General features: G+C 34.0%; 1 protein-coding gene across 1 annotated transcript in view; it reads right to left on the bottom strand.

The window, feature by feature from the left end:
• LOC145265465 (di-N-acetylchitobiase-like) overlaps positions 1–19,747 on the bottom strand; it is a 93,412-nt gene extending 73,665 nt beyond the window's left edge. Inside the window, exon 1 of the mRNA XM_080121329.1 lies at positions 18,324–19,747. Coding sequence (XP_079977455.1) covers positions 18,324–18,494 — 171 coding nt within the window. The 5' untranslated portion in view covers positions 18,495–19,747. The remainder of the gene's footprint in view (positions 1–18,323) is intronic.
• Between the last annotated feature and the right edge of the window lie 3,096 nt (positions 19,748–22,843).

Raw genomic sequence — 22,843 nt, 5'->3', positions numbered from 1 at the left:
AGATAATAATGACCACAGGTCACAAGAGATTCATTATCTGATAGGAGAAATGATTGCTGTTGATATTCAACTATATTCTGTAGCATCTGATATTGAATTCAATAGGATTATTGCAAAACTTTATTCAGATTACAGTATTCCATCAAAAATTACTTGACTGAAAAATATTTTCAGATATATTTTCAAAAGTAAAAACAAAAATTCAATCATCTCTTGATGAAATTAGCAGCATTTCTTTGACTACAGACATTTGGCCAGCTACAACAGATACTGCTCCTTTTCTGAGTTTGACAGGTCATTGGCTTTCGAATGACTTTGAACAGTGGAGCTGTGCTTAGAGTTGTTCAATTCCCTGGTACACACACAGGTGCAAGAATAAGTGAAGAATTGCATAATGTTCTGGATGAGTATGAAATCTCCAATTCTTAGTCTTGCAGGATTCACTAGCAGAGAATATGATTTAGAATCACTATCATGCTTCATTGCAACTTTCAAAATAACTGACATTTTCTCAACAAGTTGACAATCATTACAACTAGCAGAAATAGAGTCTTTCACTTTAATCACTCTCAATTAGGAATTAGTAAATCAACAGAAATACAGGATCAGCTTAATTTGGAAAAACAAAATCATTCAAGATGTGACCACACAGTTGAATTCAACATATTATATGTTGAAAAGTAATTTAGAACAACAAAAGGCTCTTGTAATCTATGCTCTTGATAAAAAGTTTCCTACCTTGACAACTTACAAATAGGCACTTTAAATTTACCCAGTTACTGAGTCCATTTGAAGAAATCACCAAGGAATCAAATAACAGAACTTCAACCATATCAATGATAATGTCTACAATTTTATCTCTGAGGTTATTTTTGTCAAAAGCTATACAATCTTATTCTGATATTTCTGACTTTAGTGAAATGATTCTTCCTATTGTTGAACAATTCAGCGTATGTATGTATGTATGCCTAAAACTTTCGACAGAGCAAGGATTTTTCACAAGATTGGTATCGTTTCCGATGACAAATATCGACATATTGGCCAAAAGCATTAATTCCTTCACTCTCAACTGAGCACTTTTCTAAAAGGAGGGGTCGCTTTTTCGAAAGTCATCCTCTCTTTTTGATTGATTAGCCTTAATTTAAACCTTTGCCACTTCTGGTTTGGTGATGGACGCAACGGCAAAGACATCACACTTTTTTTCCTCCTTCACGGTATGGGTTTAAGCCTGCCTACCTACTAGTTTTTTTTTTTTTTTTTTTTGCTTAATACACACTTCCAAACACCCTAACCCGCCGGACACCCAGGCTAGGACTATCTAAATGATAAAAACGTGCGTGTCTGTTTTCTTAGATCCAAAATTCAAATTTAAGTTTAAAAAAAATGACATGGAAAAAGCCATTAAGAATTGGATTCTAAATCTACTGATGTCAATGAAGCAGAATCAAAATACACTTCTTCAAGCTCTACTGAGGCTCAAGAAGATCAAAGTGAAAATAAACCTGCACCTCTTTCAAGCCTGTTTGATGAATTAGCTTAAAACAAACCTACAGTAACTAATCCAAATTAGAGCAGGTAGAATCCAAGTTAAACCTGGAGGTTACAAAAGAAAACAATCAACTAATTCAAATGTTTTGGTCGGCTATTGTAGTAAGGGTAGAAGTTGGGGGGGATAATAATAATAAAAAAAATTGTTTATTGACCCCCCCCCCACCCCACCCCACCCTTCACTCAGAAATTTATTATCTTGGGCATCATAAGTTGAAAAATAAAAGTACTTCAGATTTGTACAAAACTTCTGTAAAAATAACAATGTCACTTAATTTTTTTCTCCCTCAAAAGTCAAATATACATATGTACTCCTATATTTTTTTTCATGTATTGATATTCATATTAAAAACCCTTTTTTCTATTTATTTAAAAAGAAAATACAACTTTGTTATATATAGGTCGTGGGATTTCATTCATCTGCAAAAGATCTAGCTAATTTGCATATTCTTTTAAACATTCATTTTAATTAATTCCCTATTAGTTTTTTCGGTTTTCTCATAGGATGATCATCTTAAGTTAATTATTACATGTAATTATATTCATGCAGATATTCTACATGATTTATACTTGCATAATATTTGCATAAAAAGCTTATAGTAAACACAAACCTCTTTCTATATATGTGTGTTTATGTATGCATATATATAATTGTTTAAAAAATTTTGCCTTCCAAACTCTTGTCAGTTTTTGGTCTACAGACATGAAACATAATATATAGGGTATTCGAAGCCATGTGAGACTTCATATTTGGGTTTTAGCCGGGGAAAAATCAGTGCAAAGTGTGAAAATCAAAAAATGAAATTTGCCGGGTGACGGTCGAACGACGGCATTACAAGTATGCGTGCGTAATGTAATAGCTATTGGTTCATGTTTTAATGTCTTCATAGCTCAGGCATTAACGCCGAAGGAAAAAGTAACTCGTAAGCTAAACGTTTTGTCTTTTTTAATTTCTTTAAATTTATGTTAGTTTTTTTTTAATGCTAGTTTATATATATATATATGTACACAAAGATATATATATATATATATAGATATATATATATATATATATATATATATATATATATATGTGTGTGTGTGTATGTGTGTGATAGTTTCTGCATAATCATGTTAATTTAATTTATTTATTTGTTTATTTTCTATTGTTAGGTTAGTTTAGAGGAACCATGTTAGGTTAGTCTAGACGATCCATGTAGATTATGCCGTCATGAAAAATTTGCTATCCTGTACTTTAAAGAACCCCAACATCTATTAAACTGTAGAAGAGAAATAGCGAACAATTGTGTTCATAGAATAAAATTTACTGTAGGATAGCGATACAAAATAATTTTAAAACTAACCTAACAATAGAAAATAAACAAATAAATAAATTAAATAAACATGATTATACATAAACTATCACCCCCCCCACATATATATATATATATATATATATATATCTTTATGTGTACATATATATATATATATATATATATATATATATATATATATATATATAAACTAACATAAAAAAAAAATAACCTAAATTTAAAACTAGATATCCAGGCAAAATAGAGCATACACAAAGGAATATGTCAACCAGAGATCAAATAGGCCTTTGTTCGGTAAGTGCATGCCCATTGGCTGATAGGAAGGGCGCGGTGGATACTAGAAAGCTGATTGGCTAACTAAAAATGGGTATATTGATATATTAGATAGATAGGAAAGTTTAAAGAATAAAACAGAAAATGCAGATAAAAAATAAATAAATAAAACAGAAAATGCAGATAAAAAACCGGCCATGCAAAGAAGAGATAAAGAATTAAAATAAAGGATTATTAAATTATAAAGTATTAAGAAGTATGTCGAAAAACGATAAAGTTAAAGAAAAAATAATTTATATCTATATAAAGGATAAAAGTAATAACTATGTAATTTCAAAATTGCCATAATTAAATTTGGACTTATGTTTACAGAAAGAGATCAGTTCATTTTTAGAATTTATTATATTGTTACTTAGAGGGGAAGTAATTATAGTTATAGCTTCGGTTGTGCAGAGGCGACATGACTTAGAGCCTGGAGTATAAGACTTAACTTTTTTTATAATACCCTCTGATGAGAAGGAGAGTATTTCTTCGAAACTCCGCGGATTAAGGACTATCCATTTATCTAGTGTTTCCTTTTCAGATTAAATATGTTTTTAACTCATTTCAAAGTGTTTTTTAACATATTTCATTAACTGTTTGCTCATATTATAAGCTCTATTTCCTATTTGGTATTATCGAGCTTTTATATCTGGCTGAGATAATTTTATAAATATTAATTCTTTAATATTTATAATTTACTTTAATTTTACCATCTTGGATCATTTTGGTAAATTCAATTGTAATTTTCATTTTATATATATATATATATATATATATATATATATATATATATATATATATATATATATATATATATAGTTAGTTAGTTAGTTATATATATATAGTTAGTTAGGTGCATAAGCCTGAGGAGTCCTAGAGTGGATGAAACGCGGAATATTCAGTGTAACTTAATCGCCATATATATTTTATAAATTACTAACTAGCTCTACCTATGTATTGAGCACTTTTGAAGTTTACGCATAAATCTATACTTTCGTATATTAATTTTATGTGAGTAAATTAAGTAGTTATATATATATATATATAAAATTTGGAAATTGTGATTTTCCATGTCTCACTGACTTTAGCAAATAAGGTGTAACTATTTGTTAATATTTTCTCCTCTGAAGAGATGGTAGACATCGAAATCCTATAGGATAAGGAGTTATAATATTTCAAATGTATTCTTTGTCTTACATAGAATAATAAAAATCTTTTGATTTGAAATTTAACCATTTCACATCATAAATTTTTAAATTCATTGAATGACTAAAATTTGATTTATTTGCTCTATCTTGTATATCGAGCAATTCTTATTTAGATGGGATAGTACTTATAGAATATTACTGCCAGTAATATCTGGTAAAACTTATAATCACAGGTTTCCATGCCAATTGATTGTTAGATAATTTCATTCTGAAGTATATATATATATATGTGTGTGTGTGTATACCAGCAGAACCTGTTAACCGGCATTGCCCAGTGGAAGCATGACAGATCCAGAACAGAATTGTTAAAGGACTTCCTTCAGAAACAAATTAAACTACGGTTGCTGTTGGTGGCCACTGCCGTCTCTGGAAAATAGCGGACACTGGCGACCATGGCCCAAATGAAATAATCTGGCTTCCTCTATCAGGCATTATTTTCCAGTGGTAGTTAGTGAAAGCCACTGTCTTTAATTGTCAGCACTGTTGGTTACTGGCGATTAGTGTTGGTTCGGGGCTATAACCTGCAGGTACTGACAAAAGAAAGCATGTATTAACTCTTTAGATTTAGTGAAAACAGAGGTGGATAACTGTCTTCTACCGAGGACGGGATCTTTCAAGTCAGCCATCGTCTTTCTTTTCGGTATACTGCACACATATTTTTCTAAAAGTAGCTCTAGCACATCTAAATAATAAAATACTCCACAGAAAGTTAATGTGTTAAAAATAAGTAAATACATTATAAATAAGTGTTTCCATAGCCGATAAAATGTACGTTGAAACCTGCCTGCATGATATTTTTTTGTGTTTTAACTTATTGGAAAGTGTTTAATCAGTTCTAAAAAATAAGTGTCAATAGAATAAGTCACAGATTTTATGCCTATGTAATCGGTCAAGAATATAAAAATAAGTTTAATCGTCAACAAGAATAAATAAATAAAAAATAAATAAATATAGCATCATTAAAGTTTTGATAATCTCTCAAAAATCGAAAATCAAAATAATTAAATAATTCCGTAAAATAAATTTATTAGGGCCGTTTTCTTTGTTTTTTTTGGGGGGGGGACAGTGGTGTGTCGGTATTTTGTGCATATTTGCATTCCCAAACCAATGCTGTGTTTACATTTTGAAAGCGTTCCGTCCGAGTAAGGAAAGAGCAATATGTGTTTAATTACATTTTATGTTAGTTTTGTGTGTACAAGGAAAGATTTAGCAATGCAAGTTAAAATGTTAATAATTTTTAACCTTTTTGTTTGAGCTCATCAGTATTTAATTTTAATAATTATGAGCAATTATAAAGACTTCAAAGAGGCTGTATATGTTTTTTTAGCAGAACTGCATCATGTATAGAAGTTGATTTAATTTTATAAGTTTTTGTGATTATCGTTAGGTATATTTTATTTTTGCTTATGCATGTATATTAACATGCTGAATTGTTCCAAATAAGTTGTCATTGTTTATGAAGCATTAGGACAATTTTAAGGTTACCAGTAGTAAAATTTCTATACGGCCAAAAATTGAAAGAAGGAAAAAAAAGGAGAAAATAGGGTATTTTTTACGACCTAACCTAACGTAGTATAAACATCCCCAACCTCCCATGTTAAGAACACCTTTCTGAATAAACACCCCCCAATCACAGAAGTCGTTCTTAACATGGAGGTTGGGGGTATTTATTCGGATAAAAAGCCGTTCTTAACACGGAGGGGTCGGGGGTGTTTATACTACGCTGGGATAAAGTCATAAAAAATGCCTTATTGAAGGCCGTTGAAATATAATAACCCCCCCCCCCCAAGTAGATTGTCAATTTTTTTTTTAAGTGTTAAGCGATGCTGGGTTACCGTGTAAAAAACAAAAAACAAAAAAACATAACTTTCCATACACAGAATAAAACGAAACAAAAAAATATATTGAAAGAAACAAAACTTGGTGCTTATGCACTTTTGTTACCGTGCTATTTTTAAATAGTTTTTGCAGGTTAAATTCAAGTTTCACGATATGTTTTTATTATTATTAAATTGTTAGGTGGAAGCACAGAATAGTTACAAAATACCCTCCCCCTCTTCCCATGTTTAGAACAGCTTTCAAAATTGTAACGTTATTATTTCAGTATGGTAAAAAAAAAACTGCAAAAGTATTAAAAACTTTTATAAAAAAAAAAAATTGAATAGTAAAAGTTATGAATTTATTTAGGTAGGTTGTTTTATGTTCATTTTTTTCATTGACTTCTGTTCGCCCAGTATAAGCCGACGGTGTTCGCCAGGCGTCACCGAGCGAGACTCATGGAAAAACGGGATTTAAACTGCAGAAGTATCAGTTAATGTGTAAAAGAAAAAAAAATAAACAAAGATTAATCATCAAACCCCAACTGATATATTGGTTAACCACTAAAGAAAGAAGAATGTAAAAGCTACATTTACTACTATATACTATACGTATATTTGTGTATGTCTTAGTCTTAGCACAGAAGCTAAACACTTATGTAAAAGGAATGAAAGATTCATTTGCTGTTGTTATATGTTGGAAATTAAGTGTCTGATAACTGATATTGATAACGTGCAAATCAATGTTTGTGCTAGAGACACCATATTGCAATGTTCTGAAGTGTTCGTTTGAATGATCTAAATCCGGAATAAAAGAATTAGCAGACAACAAATCAGAGGCAGTGGATTTTCCCGAGGGAGACTTTACTATTTTTTTATCCTACTACAGGAAAGTTACTGGTATATCTGTGTGTGTATGAGCCAGTTACGGGCGGTGTCAGCATAGAATCTGCGGAATGTGTAGACTTTCTCCCAGTGTGGACTGGTGGCGGTGGTAGGACTAAATATTTAGAGAGAAAAATAGGTACCCCTTCCTCTAAAGATGTTGCAATAGTGATGGTGTTGCTTCTAGGATGTTATATAGTATTATCATGATTGAATGTGTCTGCAAAGGTGTTCGAAAGTTGCATAAGATAATGGCCAATAGCATAGATGTATTGAATTTGTATGTGGCATCTGTTGTTGCAAACCTACAATAGAGGGGAAATACTGCAGTTATTTTATTATATATGAGATGGATATATAACATGCTAGTTTGAGAGGATGGTATCATCAGGAATGAACATATAGTACAATATACCACTCTCCAAAGGAGGAAGCAATGCCCAGTAGGAGAATTTCATGACGAATGGGCATATACTACATTATATCTCCTCAAAAGGAGGGGCTAATGCCTGGGAAGAGGATTTCATAATAAACCCATACTAGACTATACCCCCTCCTATAAGGCCTGGGAAGTTGATTTCATGGCGACAATCATAAATTACATTATACCCCACACCTTACTAAAAAGGAAAGAGCTAATGCCTGGAAAGAGAATTTAATGACAAACGAACATATCTACCCAAAAGGAGGAACTAATGCCTGGGAGGGGGATTTCATAAGCAAACATATATTACACTAGAACCCCCTGCAAAGAAGGAAGTAATATTTGAGAGGATGATTTTTTTACAAGGGAGTCACCACTTACTAAGGCCCGAGGGCCACTTGAAAATAAGGGTTAATGAGTGTATGGTGGTCACTAAGAGTGATCGTAATAGTGGAAATTAGGTATGATTTGATTATTCAAGGGGACAGCTCAAAAAGAATTTGTTTACATTAGCCTTGAAGGCGACGATGTTGTAGTCAGCTGGAAAGCAGACCAGCAAAACAGAGTTCCAAAGGCGACAATTCTAGGAAAGAAGCTTTGTTCATATAATTTAGATTTAGACACAGATAAAGAGTGGGGGAACTTGTTGGCAGTGATTGTAGCTAGACGAATGCTTTTTACAAAAGTTTGACAGGAGGAGATTAGATTGAAGTTCAGATGAGCGTGTGTCATGAAAATAATGACAGAGACACGCTCACAAGTTCTCTTGCGGGAAAGAAGTTGCAGGAAAGAGAAAAGAGCATCATCTACTAGGTTTTGAAGTCGTTTTTGAACTCTGTCAAGGTAGGATAGGCTGCTTCGAGCAGCTCCTCCTCAGATGTATCAACAATACTCCATTTTAGGATTCACTTGGCTCTTGTACAGGTAGGGGATTGCATTGGGAGTCAGATACCTACCGGAGCGGTAGAACGATGCAACTATTTTTCCAGGGACCTTAGTAACAGATCTGACGTAAGTCTACCATTTCAGATCAGGAGTGATGGTCAATACCAGAAACTTGTTGAAGCAGGGAGCTTCTTTGAGACAAGAGCCATTTTGTATCAATTGGAGTCAAGTGGTGATTAGAACGTTGGTGGCGTACAGATAGAAGCTTGATTTTGGATGCGTTAAAATTAACCAATTTTGAGCCACATGCTAAAGGTCGGAGGAGAGTGACTTAAAGAGATTTTGGTTGTTGATAACAGAACAAATATTATACTGCCTCCCCCTCCTTTCCTCTAAAAGAGGGTCTGTAGATTTATTTTTCGCTGCCATTTAATACGACACTTTTCTATATGAGCCATATTTTATCTTACATCGCCATACAGGAGAGAACTCTAACATTTACGCGATCCTCGAGTGTCTAAAGTCTCTTTGTACAGGATTAATCAGAGCAACCTGGCATAAGGATACTTTTCATTACAAGTAAACCCTAACTAAATATTCAAAATAACATTTCGTATTCGCACACCAAAATAAAATTTCCCCACTATGGCTAACCCACACTGACTTTTACAAGGAATGGTGCACCTTCTCTAAGTGATGTTACCTCAAGTAACAGCATGAATCTGGATAATCTACTAAACTAGACGAATTCTTGTCCTAAAGTCTAGTAAGACCAAAAGACCGCAAGAAAGATAGACTATAACATATTAAGATGGTCAATTGGGAAAAGTAAAATTATTCTCAACTTCTTTACAGTGTTTGAGATGTAAATAAAATCTTTAATGGAATATACAAATATCTATGTATCAGAGGTTAGCTGCTAGGATGGGCCCCCTTGATTTCTGAAGATTTCAACTGAAGCAAAATGAAATATGCAACCCTGGCAACACATGTTTATTCTTTGTTGCATTTAGAAACTTTTACCTGGACAATTATTTCTATTAATCACATGTTGATTGCGTCTCTTTTTGGCAAACTTTCACTGAGAAAATAAATGTAGGTTTATTTATGTAAATGCGGTTGTCACTTTATTATTAACGTTCTTTATTTTTTTATTTATTTTTTTTTTTCGAGCCTTGCGTGTACCAACAAAAATACTGCTGCTCTTCTAATATGTGATCTACTGAATGTTATCGAATCTATCGAGTTTCAATATGTGATCTACAAATTAATTACACAAAATAAGGTTTAAGCAGTTTAGGAGTGAAACCGAACCCATTTCACTGTAATTTATGTGATTGATTTGACCATGTTTTTTTATATGAAGAAATTAAAATAAATATTTTTAAGTGAGTAAATAAATCAATTTAGGGGAATGTTGGGAGCAGAGTGTTAAGCTCCTTTCCTTATAGTTTATAATAGTAGCTAAGCCGCCTCCCACCAATATTTTAATATATTTTTTAAACTTTTTCATCTCAAACAAAACATACTGCCACTTGGACGTAAGGGCTAATATTAGGGATCATATCTAACAGGGAAATGTAAAGAATTGCGTAAAGAGATGTTTGTTTACATTACATTGAAGCATCTGCATATTAGTACGGTCAGAATAGAGCAGGAATTCCAAAGTCTAGCAGTTCGAGGGAAGAAACTATTAGACTAGAAGCTTTCTGACATCTACGAACCTCAACAGTGAAGAGCTGGGATTTTGATGCTTGTTTTCATTGAATAAAATAGATTCTTTTTTTTTTACTTACTCCCCTATTCCAATATTTAAAAAATAGAAAAACATGGTTACATCACTTACAGCGACATGGATTCGACTGCATTCCTCAGATACTTATACCATGTTTTGAGTATTTAATGTGTAGATCAAATGTTTTTTTAATGTTTTTTTAAATCATGCTTACCCCTTACAAAGCATATCACCACTTGGACGTAAGGTGCTACTATTTGGGGCCATGTCTAGGAAAAATTAACAAGATATTTGTTTATGTTACATTTAAACTTCTGCATATCAGTACAGCTAGGGAAGCAGACAACAGGAAGGGAATTCCCAAGTCTAGCTGTTCGAGGGAAGAAACTATCAGAAACTATGTTGGAATGTAAACAACTTTAAACCCAAACCCTGTTTTGGATAGGAGATAGATCACAAATTGGAAGAGTACTAAGATACTTATCCAAGAAGGTGGCATCCGTCATGAAGAAAAGTGTCCATCATGTGCGTCACCATGAAAACGAATCAAATCTTTTATAGAAAAGGAACTTTGTCCGCAGGTGTGTGTCTGTGAGTTTGTTCTCTATCAACTCGAAAACAGCTAGGCCAATTTTTATGCAATTTCACACAGAAGGTACTTTTATGTGTCTTGCGGGGTTCTTAGATAGATTTCGCGTTGAAATATCTTCAATAAGTATCGATAATCCAAATAATCTGATGAAAGGAAAAAGCGATTAGGACTAAAGTTAACACCTTACACAACCTAACATCACAAGTGCATTGGAGAAGTTTTATTACCACACAAGCAGAAAGGTTTAGCATATAAAATTAACAGTAGGGTTTTTGATATGACAGCAGCATGTTCAAAATGAATGTTTTTGTTTAGAGCATAATTGAAGTACGATACTTGACTTTTGCATTTTAAACTTTAATTTAAGCCATTATATATAAAAATAATTTTATAAAATCAATAGTAGCTTCTCAACAGGGTAATGTAGACTACAATGTATTGTGGAGAGGCATGTGAAGCTTCCTCCCGGTGCACTGCGATGCGTTCCAAACTAGAGCAGGCAATTAATCAATTTGATTGAAAAAAATGGTCGATTTCATAGATTTTCACTCTTCTCTCAACGTCACCAGAGGTTTCAGCCAATCGGAATAGAGGACTGTCCTGGAGGAAGATACAAAGAAGAAATCTGTCTCAGACATGCGGAAACGATAGAAGCATCAACACGTGATGGACCAGTTTCCCTGGGTAAAGACTTTTATCAAAGAAATGCACCATCCTCTTTGTACCCTATATCTTGGAAACCTTTATAAAACATCATCAATCCTAAAGTCTCGTCGCACTTAATTATAACCCGATGTTTTCTTTCCCACAACCGTTCTTTTTCAGCACTCTTGTTATCTCTCTAATTTCGGAGGTGTCCCAAAAAGGGGACCGACCGAAATGGTGACCCCTTTTCCAAACATTGTTAAAATCTATGGTAACCGCCATAAGAGTTTATTATATACATGCATACATATATATATATATATATATATATATATATATATATATATATATATATATATATATATATATATATATTTGTCTTTTATTACAAAAATACTTTTTATTCATGTATTTTTATTTAATTTAATGGCTGGCAATTTGCCAAGAAGCCAAGCCGATCTGTCATAACATTTTAAAACAACTGAAGATTGAAAAATAACATGTCAGATCAGTAGAAATAAAAGGTTACCATGGGAAAAACAGAATGAAATCAGCAGGAGGGTTTATGGGGCGGGAGATGATGTGAGAGAGAGAGAGAGAGAGAGAGAGAGAGAGAGAGAGAGAGAGAGAGAGAGAGAGGGGGGGGGGTTAGAAAAGAGTTGGGTCATGATGATACTCGCTAGAGTTGATAGGCAACGAAATCACTCAAATCAATACAGACAAAAAAGACAATCATTTTCTCAATGAAATTCAGTTTTTTTTTGCTTATTGTTAAACAATCATGATGGATCAAGAGTTACAGCCGTAATGCATGATTAAAAAGCAGGTATTATTGTACCTATTTATAATGCCTCCCCACGGGACAGAGTTAGACTCCAGGGTCGTTTTTTAACGTGGAGAAAAGGTACAAAAATAAAAATTGTCTCAGTCGTGAAAGACTACTCCTCCAACGAAAGAGAACAAGAAATGGAAGTACAGCGTCTGAAGAACAGATATATATTGATCTTGGTCAAAGTATTATTGTAGCAAATACAGAATAGAACAATAAAATTGCCATAAAAAAAGACATGATTCCATTTCCGTTTGATAAAAACCGGTTTTCTTTTTTTTCTTTTTTTTTTTGTTTCAGACCATCTATTAGTTGACCAATCGTGTACAAATCCCAAGAGCGATAGGAGCTTTCTATCATATCTGAAAGTGACACAATGTTCAACTAGCAAAATCAGAGATGCGCCGCTGTACAACTCATGCTCTTTACCGATTGAAGTTATGACAACAGGACCATTGTCAGCACCCTCAAAATACAAATCCGGACACTTCAATGCTTGATGTGGTTTCAAGTGAGGACCACATTATGCCACCTCACATTGTCAAAGTCAGCTTGAAGGTTAACACCAAAATGTACCCGGATGTGCTGAAGAATGTGGTGATCCCCTGGTGCAATCAGGTGGCCACCAGCAGATGCTGGGTGTAGCAGCAGAACTCAGCGCCGGCCCACGTCCAAAGAGACGCAGGCTTGACTTCAGAACAAGTGCTACGACTTTGTACCCTTCTCTCACTGCCAACCCCATCACCCCCGACTTGAACCTGCCTCAAGAACATCACCAGCACGACCTCCCACAACACTAAAGCCAGCTTGATCGCTACCATCTGCCGAGTATTAGCCAAGCTCCCTCCAGCGCTTTTGGAAAAGGCATGCTCCCACTTCTGGACCGGTATCGAGGTGGTGATTGAGGCTGAAAAGGGCTACATTGAATAGATGTCAGCTCTACTACACAATCAAGTTACCTGAATTGATTTTTTCAATAAAAAGTTTTAAAATAAAGCTGTTTTTTTTTTAGGGTGACAAATTTATTGTTTTACCGTGTATTTCTGTTTATTTAAAATTAAGTATGTATATTTCTATATAATATTTCTCTTTGTCTGTCCGTTCCATTTTTCTCAGAAATTACTGGGCCGATCAAGCTGAAATTTTGTATGAACCTTTATTATGATAAGGTGCAGCGACCAAAGTATTATGGTACCTGTTCGATGCACAGCTAGGGATTAATATGAATTAGTCACCACAATGTCACATTTACTTTAAAAGTTTTCTTGGAAAAATACTGGACTGATCTGCCTGAAATTTTATACGGATCTTCGTTATGATAAAGTGCAGAGAACAAGGTATCCATTCAATGCACAGTTAAGTATTAATAGGGATTAGTATTTAATGCAAGAATGGGCACAAATTTAACCATATTCAACCATTAATTTGGCATAAAGCAGCCATTTTAAGTTAATAGGCTTTTTTTCTTTTATAAGAATCTTATCAAGGCCTGAAAGTCACTCAAGGATAAGTGTAATGAGTGTACAGTGATAAACAGCATAGTAATTGTTAGTGGTGAAAATTGAGTATAATTTGATTATTTAAGAGGATGGCTCAACAAAAACTGGTTTACATTGGACGTGAAGATGACCATATTATAGTCAGCTGAAAAGCAGGCCAACAGAACAGAGTTCCACAAGCAGACAGTTCTAGCAAAGAAGCTTTGTCCATGGAATTTGTCTTTAAATTTAGGCACAGATAGAGTGGGGGAAATTGTTGATATGGTTGTAGCTAGTCAAGTGTTTTTTGTGAAAGTTTGACAACGGAATGACCATAGATTGGAGCTCAGATGAGTGATTGCCATGAAAATAATGATAGTGCAGAGATAGGCTTGCAACTTTTCTTCTGTGGGAAAGAAGCTGCAGGGAAAAGAAAAGTTTTGAAGTCGGTTTTGAACTCTGTCAAGGTATGATAGGGTCCTCTAAACAGCCCTTGCCCAGATGTAGCAACAGTACTCCATTTTAAAACTTATCTGGCTCTTATATAGGTAGAGAATTGCATCAGGAGTGGTAAAATAATGTAACCATTTTTCTGGTGACCTTCGCAACAGATTTGATGTAAGTTTTCCATTTCAGGTCAGGAGTGAAGGTCAGCTTGTCAAAGCAGGAAACTTCTTTGAGACAAGAGCCATCCGATAATATCAATTGGGGCCAAGTGGGGATCAAAGCATTTATGGTGAAAGCATAAAAGCTTGGTTTCGATGAATTAAAATGTAGCAGCCACTTTTTGCCCCATTGCATCACATGCTCAAGGTTGGAGTAGAGAGACTTAGAGAGATCTTGGTCGTCGTAGATGGTAATGTCATTTGTATGTATGTCAACGAATGAACTTAGAACATGATTTGGGAGATCATTGATGAAGATAAGGAAGAGAGTTGAGCCCAGAATGGATCTATGAGGCATCTCGAGTTTCAGACTTCTGCCTATCAACAACTACTTATAAAAACCTGTCAGAGAGAAAAGATTTGGTGGTTGATTCCATAGCTGGAAATTTTGTGAAGTAGACCTTATACCAAACCCTATCGAATGCTTTTGATATATTAAGAGCTATTGCTTTTGAGAGGAAACCCCTGTTGATAGATTCACTAATCCTATGTGAAATTACAGTCAGTACATCAGCTGTAGATCTCGCAGAATGGAAACTGTATTGCTTGTCACTGAGTAGATTGTTTTTGCTATTCTCTATTCAACATGGATTCAAGTAACTTACTCATGACACACAAAAGACTAATTGGTATGTTCCGAGATGCTGAAGACCAATATCCAGGATTGTTAATTACTGGCCAAAACTGAGTTTTTCAAGATGTTGGGAAGGATTTCTCCTTTAAGCATCAATTGAAGAGCTTTTCAAAAATAGGTGCTATTTCTGGTTGCATCTTTTTGAGTACTGTGCCTGAAATATTGTCAGGACCAGTTGCTTGGCTGGCATCAAGGTTCTTGATAAGTGTGGCAACATCACGAACAGATATGTGGATGTTGTACAGATTATGTTCGGTCTTCGAGGGGAAATTCGAGAGGTAGGTGGCTCTGATTGCATAGGGTTGAATTTGCTGCAAATTTCTTGGCAAAGAGTTTGGCTTTGTCAGATGCAGATGAAATCACCTTGAAGTCGCATGAAATAGCAGTGGAACTGAAAATATCAGAAAGCAGTGTATTCATCATTTTGTATGAACATTTGTCAATGAGAAAGCCGAGTTCAAAGTAGGTGTCGCGTTTGCTCGCAATTAAAAACATTGACACGATGATTCAGAATGTTGTAATTATTTCAAAAAAGGAGTTTGTGTCAATGAATAAAACATGAATCCACTACTTCAACCCAGCAGCGAGCACAAACATCAGCACAAACATCAGCAGGTAAGGTTGTGGCCTCCATATTTTGTGATGGCCAAAGTATTTTGTTCATCGATTACTTCAGAAAAACCATCAATAGTGAATATTAAATAGCATTATTGATGCATCTGAAGAGAGAAATCGATCCCAAAATGGTCATAAATAAAGAAAAGGTGTTGTTTTACCAAAAAAAAATGCACCACGTCACAAGTTGATCGCAACAATAGCAAAAAATAATTTGAGCACCTGCAAGTCTACTGCGGTTCTACTTCTTTTGGCTTCCAGCATAAGTATGATTCAACTTAGTGGTTGTATATATTTAAAAACTTTCCTTTTTTCTGAAGTTGAGGAATATCTTTGAAATTCAAGGAAAATAATACCACGGTACCATTCTGGTTTGATCCATTATGCTGGCATGTATTGGACGGCTTTAAGGAATGGACTTCCAAAATATCTCTGGCCAGGTCTTTATTTATTCATTTTTCTCTCCAGTCCATTTTTATCTCTTCATCCCATGTTTTCTTTGGCCTTCCCCTTGGTGACAGGACAGAATAGGGAAATGTATGAAGCACAGGGGATTTCGATGCCCACGTTGAAAGAATGGATGAGAATTCTTGGATTAGTAGATGTAAAAAAGTTGAGTTGGCAGAACACACGAGGAAGATGATGGTGACATATAGTTTGTTTGCTTTCAATTTCTCGGTTGTCAACTATACCGCATGATTCCCAGAGTTTGTTCTCTCTCTCTCTCTCTCTCTCTCTCTCTCGTTTCACCCTCCTTATTAAGCACTGTTTTGAGGATTGTCGACAGAGTATGGGGGGGGGACATTTGGCGCTAATTTTTAAATAGTATTTTCAAGTTTTATTAAAGTTTTAGGATATGTTTTTATTAAATTATAAGATTAAAGTACAGAATAGGTACAAAACACCCTCCCCTTTCCATGTTAAGAATGGCTTTCTGAATAATAACGTTATTATTTCTGCACGGATCAATAAGTGCACTAGAACAAAACATTTAAACCCCCAACAGAGTCAGCAAATAGAGAGTATTTTCACGTACATAGACTGCATCCCCATGACATATGACATATTTGTTCAGCTTCTGACGATGTATGACTGATCGAACCTTGTGCTTGGAACATGTAAAATGATCACTCATTTCAGAGCATCTTAATATTTTAGGGCAGTTAACCCTTTTTTTTTGCTATGGGAGATAAATTTTGTGTGTGTTTATGGGATGGGGGTTCTGTTTTTGTAGGCAATTACGTGTGGTTTTATGAGATTTTTATTTGAGTTGAGAGGCTAGCCACTCGGACTTAGCGTTAGTACTATGATTAAACAAGAATTTCTTGAGAGAAAGAGGAGTGTTTGCTAACTTTTTAGCATGACCCCCCCCCTCGAAGCGTGCAGAATTTATCTGCTGTTGCTTTTTCTCACTATAAATTTTCTTTTAGATCTGCACTAAAAAGCTAGAACAGTATGCGGTGGATCATTTTATGCTAAATTTATGTGATCCCCAATGCTAAATTCTAACAATTAAATTTTTCCCCCCTTTCAGGAAACGCCTATAACTTTTTAAAAAGTGGGATCTACCTGTTTTGGCAGAAAAATAGAGGAGTGATTTAGCTGAGGGTGTTAATCTAAAAATAAAAATTTCTTTGCTTTTCCAGATTGTTTACATGTAATCGCCTAAAAAAGGTAAAATTTAATTTTTATTTCGGAGGAAATTAACATAGAGTGCAGGACTGCAGGGTTTCAATTTTACCGATATTTTGTTTGTTAAAAAATCAATTAAAAATTTAACGCCAATTTTTTTAATGGCTAAATGAATTACTTTTAAAGACTATGAAGTCTAATTAAAAACAGTATTTTAATGAATAGGTACCCCAAAAAATATCAGTACTTACACGTCCGTCCCGAGATTATGTGTGTGCATATACATGGTGTAAGTCCAGAGCTGGACCTAATTCAAAAACACTGAAATTTTTTTAAGATATACGTACCTCTCACGGAAATTAAATGGGATATTCCAAAAATCACGTAAATTGTTCAAATAGTTTTTTTTTTTTTTTTTTTTAAATCATTTTTTTACCATTTTTTTTAGTGATTTGAAGTCATTACAAAATTGATTTTGATCTCGATAGTTCGAATTCAGTTGTCTCCCTTCATTTATTAAACATGGCGGATCAAGACACAACATCTCGCTTCCTCATAAAATTTGATTTTCTGAGTTAAAAAAAAAAGAAGTGATTTTTGGAATGCAACATCTTCGTTCTGTGATAGGTACGTACATCATAAAAGATTTTTTTCTGTATCTTTTTATTTTTTATTTATTTTTCATGATTAGGTAACTCTGGATTTAACCGATCATATACTTATTTTATTCGAATCTCCGGTGCTAATGCACGTATTGATCCGCGCTATTTTTTTTTTTTTTTTTAATTATATTTCCAAGTTTTTTTGTTTTTTTTAATTCAATTGTAAGGTTAAAGTAGGTACAAAACCTCCTCCCCATGTTAAGAATGGCTTTTTAAATAGTAACGTTATTATTTCAGCACGGATCAATAAATGCAGGAGGAGTACGGAATTTTCTGAGAAACTTTTTACCCGTTCGAACTCATCGTTTATCCGAAAACACAAATGACACACTAGAAAGCAAAAAAAGTGTCATTACTAAAAAATAAATAAATAAATAAATAAAATGATCCAATAAGAATGAAACACATAATATATAAATATACATTTTTTAAAATACGAACCTCTTTGTTGTGTGGTTTAAGATTGTCTAATTTGTTGACACGGTAACAGTGCTCCTTTTCTTCACATGGACAGATAAAACCGTATTTAAGGAAACTTGCAGGAATGGACAATGATATCACAATCAACAATTGAAATCCCACATTCTTTAAAAAGTTTGAAAAAATAAACATTGTGGATTTTTTTAAACGTATTTTTCTTAATTTTGTTGATTTTAAATTTACTTTTTTTTTTATTCGCCACCGATTGCGTTTTTTTTTTTTTTTTTTGTCCGATTCACACTGTTAATTATTTTCAAATCTATTAATATATATAAAAATATATATCATTATAAACGTTTTTGTGTATGAATGAACGATATTTTTATGGATTTGTTTTTAAAGTATTTCTTTTTAAATGCAACTATTTTATCATCATTGATTGATTCACTGATTGCGTTTTTTGTTTTTGTTTTTGGTCCGCCTCGCACCTGTAGATGTTATAGTATTGTTTCTTGTTTTGGAAAAAAAAAGTTTAACGCATATCAGTTGACAAGTTATACAAAAAAAAAAAGTACCTTCAAAGTAGGTAGAGTATACCTTTCGGTTCTGTTTGAATAAAAAATAAATATACTTCCCACACTCGCGTTACTAGAGACAGAGAGAAAGAAAAGAAAAGAAAAAAAAAAATAGGCGTCACGATTTTTTACGCACTCTGATTTCGTTGTGGAGTTAAATTACATTTTTGTTTTGTTTTTGTTTTTTTTGCATAGATATATAAAAAAAAAATAAAGTTTTCGTCTCTTTTTTTTTTTTTTTTTTTTTGAAGACTTACTTAAACTCTGTTTAAATAAAATATAAATATACTTCCCACACTTGTCGAAGTTACGAGAGAGAGAGCGAGAGAGAGAGAGAGAGAGAGAGAGAGAGAGTAGAAAAATACTTTAGATGTCACGATATTTGTTGGTCTTATATACGTATATTATATACGGAGATAGATAGAGAGAGATAGTGTACTCGTCTTCCTTGGCGATTTAATATACACTTTTCTTCCGGGATAAACAATGCATCTTTCTTTTTCTGTACATCCGGGATATCGATATGAGTGAGTTACTTAAAAACGGACAGACACGTTTTCATCACAAACATATACAACACCCTTCCCTCTTTCTCTGTCGCTTCTGCGTGCAATGGGTAGAAAAAACACCATACTATTTATGTGACGTCATATCCAACCTCCTTCGCATCGGCCCGACCCAACCCACACAACCAATTTTCGTTTCTTTTTCACTACTCAACCAGATTACCTAATTTAATTAATCGTAAATTTATAACAGACTAGTAGGGCGCCCCAACGTTGCCTGGGATTGTATGTTCACACTCCCATATTTTTTCTTTGTCATCGAAACCAGTGAAATCGCCTATTTTAAAATCAAACCGATCGATTGCCTGCTCTAGTTGGGGACCCATCACGGTGCACCCACCGCACCGCGCGCACCGCACCGGCGCACCGCACCACACCACTCCAGGAGGAAGTTTAACATGCCCCCCCCCCCTCCCCGCAGTGACTTAGTCAAAAATATATTGTAGTCTACTGTAAGGGCTTGGTCGATATTCAATTATGCCTGGTATCACAGACAGCAACAGCATAAATATCTCGCAACCCTTAACAAAATAAATAAATAAAATAAACAAATAAAATAAAATAAATTAAAAGGTGTCAGTCATTAACAATATGAAGATCGGTTTCAACATTTAATATGGAAATTTATTGAAGGAAACACTTGTGTGTGTGTGTGTGTGTGTGTGTGTGTGTGTGTGTGTGTGTGTGTGTGTGTGTGTGCTCTGTCGTCGCACGGGAGAAGAAATGGTAAAGTTTGTTTTGGATTCTGAAATTAATTGAGGGAGTCTTTAAAGAAAAAAAGAAGAAGAAATTAAATTTTCATGAGAATTTAGGTGCATGGACGCGCTCGAAGTCGTGTTAGTGCTTTTACATCCCACAAGACGAAGTCAGCAGCATTGTTTACCAGTAAAACTGCATCTTGAACTGGCTGGACTGGTTTACGCGCGGTGTCTTTTATATCCCTTGAGTGGCTCCAGCGAGTCTGTCAGAAAAAAAATTTGAGAAATGTGTTTTTCTTCGAACGCTGATTGAACAGAAAGAGAATACATTCTGTCACGTGGTCTGCTCTGTTTTACGTCCGTACGAACAAAGTTTTACTTTTTATCTCCATAGAATTTGTGTGGGTGTATACAGCAAATGTGCGTACAAGTGAAATGCTATTTATTTATTTTAATGTACGGCAAATGCGCGCGTAACTGAAATGTTCTTTATTGGTTTATTGATCTCTGGCTACATTGCACTGTAGAGAACCTACTGTTGATTTTATAAAATTATTTATATATATATATAACGGCTTAAATTAAATTTTAAAATGCAAAAGTCAAGTATCATGCTTCAATTGTGCTCTGAACAGAAACATTTCGAAAGTGGCTCTGCCATATCAAACAATCTACTGTTAATTTTATATGCCCGACCTTTCTGCTTGTGCTGTGATAATGGTTTGAATTTCAATTTAAAATGTAAACGTTAAGTATCATGGTGTAATTGTGTTTTAAACAAAAACATTCATTTTGAATGCGCTCCTGTTATATCAAAGAACCTTCTGTTGATTTGATATTTTGATATGTTGGGTCTTTCTGCTTGCGTGGTAATAAAACTTCTCAAATGCACTTGTGATGTTAGACTGTGTAAGGGTTTAACTTTGGTCAAAATCGCCTGTTCCTTCTGTTCAGATTTTGTTTGGATTATCGAATAGAATACATTCCGATACAAAACTTATCTAAGAACACTGCCAAATACATAAAGTACATTTGTGTGAAATTTTATAAAAATTGGCCTAGCCGTTGTGGGATCTATAGGGAGTGAACTCTCTCTCACACACACACACACACACACACACACACACACACATCATTAAACATTAGACTATTTTTTTTTGTAATTTATGAAAAGAAAACTTTTAAAAATAAAATTGCAGTGCTTGTGTAGATTGGTGATATTTTAAAAAGTGTGAAAACATTATTATGTACTTACGTGCCATGTCAAAATAAGTATAAATTCCAAAAATTACAAAAAATGATCCAGTCGATGTGCTAGATTACATTCTGTTTAAAAATGGTGGACCCTTAATTTAAGTTAATTTAAGTAAATTTAAGTAAAGGGAGATAAATCAGATCATACAATAAATCTTGATACTTTAATAAATTCTGTTTTTACTTGTAATTATTTTTTACCTGATCATTTTTCGTAATTTTTAAAATTTATAGCAATCTCAACCTGACAGGTAAGTACGTAATAACGTTTTCACCTGAAATGTGTTGGTTTAACAGATCACCAATGAGGACCAATGAGTGCTCTTAGTCTGATCTCTACCCTTCAACCTGTCTGGCTTGGGTGGCCCTATCAGGAGACGAATCTCCCGCCAGCATAGCTATCCGAGTCTTAGAGACACGCAAGCCCCCTAACCACGTCATGGTTGCACAGGACATATCTAAGCTAAAGGGAATTTTTTGGAAATGATACCTTCTGAAGTGAGAGTTGAAGGTAGATAACAATTGTGATTTCCTGTCCAGCTTGAAAGACCAGTAGTCGTTTTTGGCATCCAGCTTAGAGAAGAATTTAGTGCCGGATAGTTTGTGTGAGAATTTCTCCATTGTTGGTGTTTTGTGGTGGCGATGGATGATGTCCTTGTCTAGATCTTTGGGGTCTAGACATAGGCAGAGTTTGCTATTGCTCTTGTGTACATACACAATAATGTTAATGCAGTTCACTGGCTCATCAACCTTGTTGATCATTCTTTTTTATTTGATCCCTCATGTTGATGGGCATTTCATGAGTGCATGAACTGTCTGGTTGTTATTTGGTTGAAGCACAGTGTGGTATTCTCCTGCAAAGTTACCAATCTGATCAAATTGGTCTGGATGTTCTTCCATCAGATCTTTCGTGGAGTTGATTGCGGTATTGATCGAAAGAGCAACTGGAGCACCTGCTGCATAATTGACTGAAGCATACTTTGTTCTTTGGATGGAACAGTAACTAGCCTCAAGTCCTGGAGGAAGGGTAGTACTCGTATAAAAGCTCTGAATAACATCGATCTGAAAATGTGAAATATTTATATTTTACATAGAATATAAAACTGATTTATTACAAAAATAGAATTTGTTGATAATCGAAAAATGTATCATCATCTTATAAACATTAATCAAATAATTTCTTTATAACACATAACATAATGTATTTATAATATCTTGTTTAATAATGCATTTTTAATAATATATTGTTAAATAAATTATTTTTAATAATGTCTTTTTAATAATGTTTCTATAATGTATTTTAAGAATTTATATTTAATAATATATTTTGATAATATATTATGTATATAATATGATGATACATTATGTATCATTAGTAACATATTTTAAATTCACTCATAATGGACTCTGCTAACCATTATATAAACAACAAAGTTAATACTCTCGTG

The sequence above is a fragment of the Euprymna scolopes genome, chromosome 40 (assembly GCF_053919585.1).
Source record: "Euprymna scolopes isolate OS-2025 chromosome 40, ASM5391958v1, whole genome shotgun sequence".
NCBI lineage: Eukaryota > Metazoa > Mollusca > Cephalopoda > Sepiida > Sepiolidae > Euprymna > Euprymna scolopes.
Note: the sequence above shows the minus strand (reverse complement) of the source record. Positions and strands in the feature narration are given on the sequence as shown.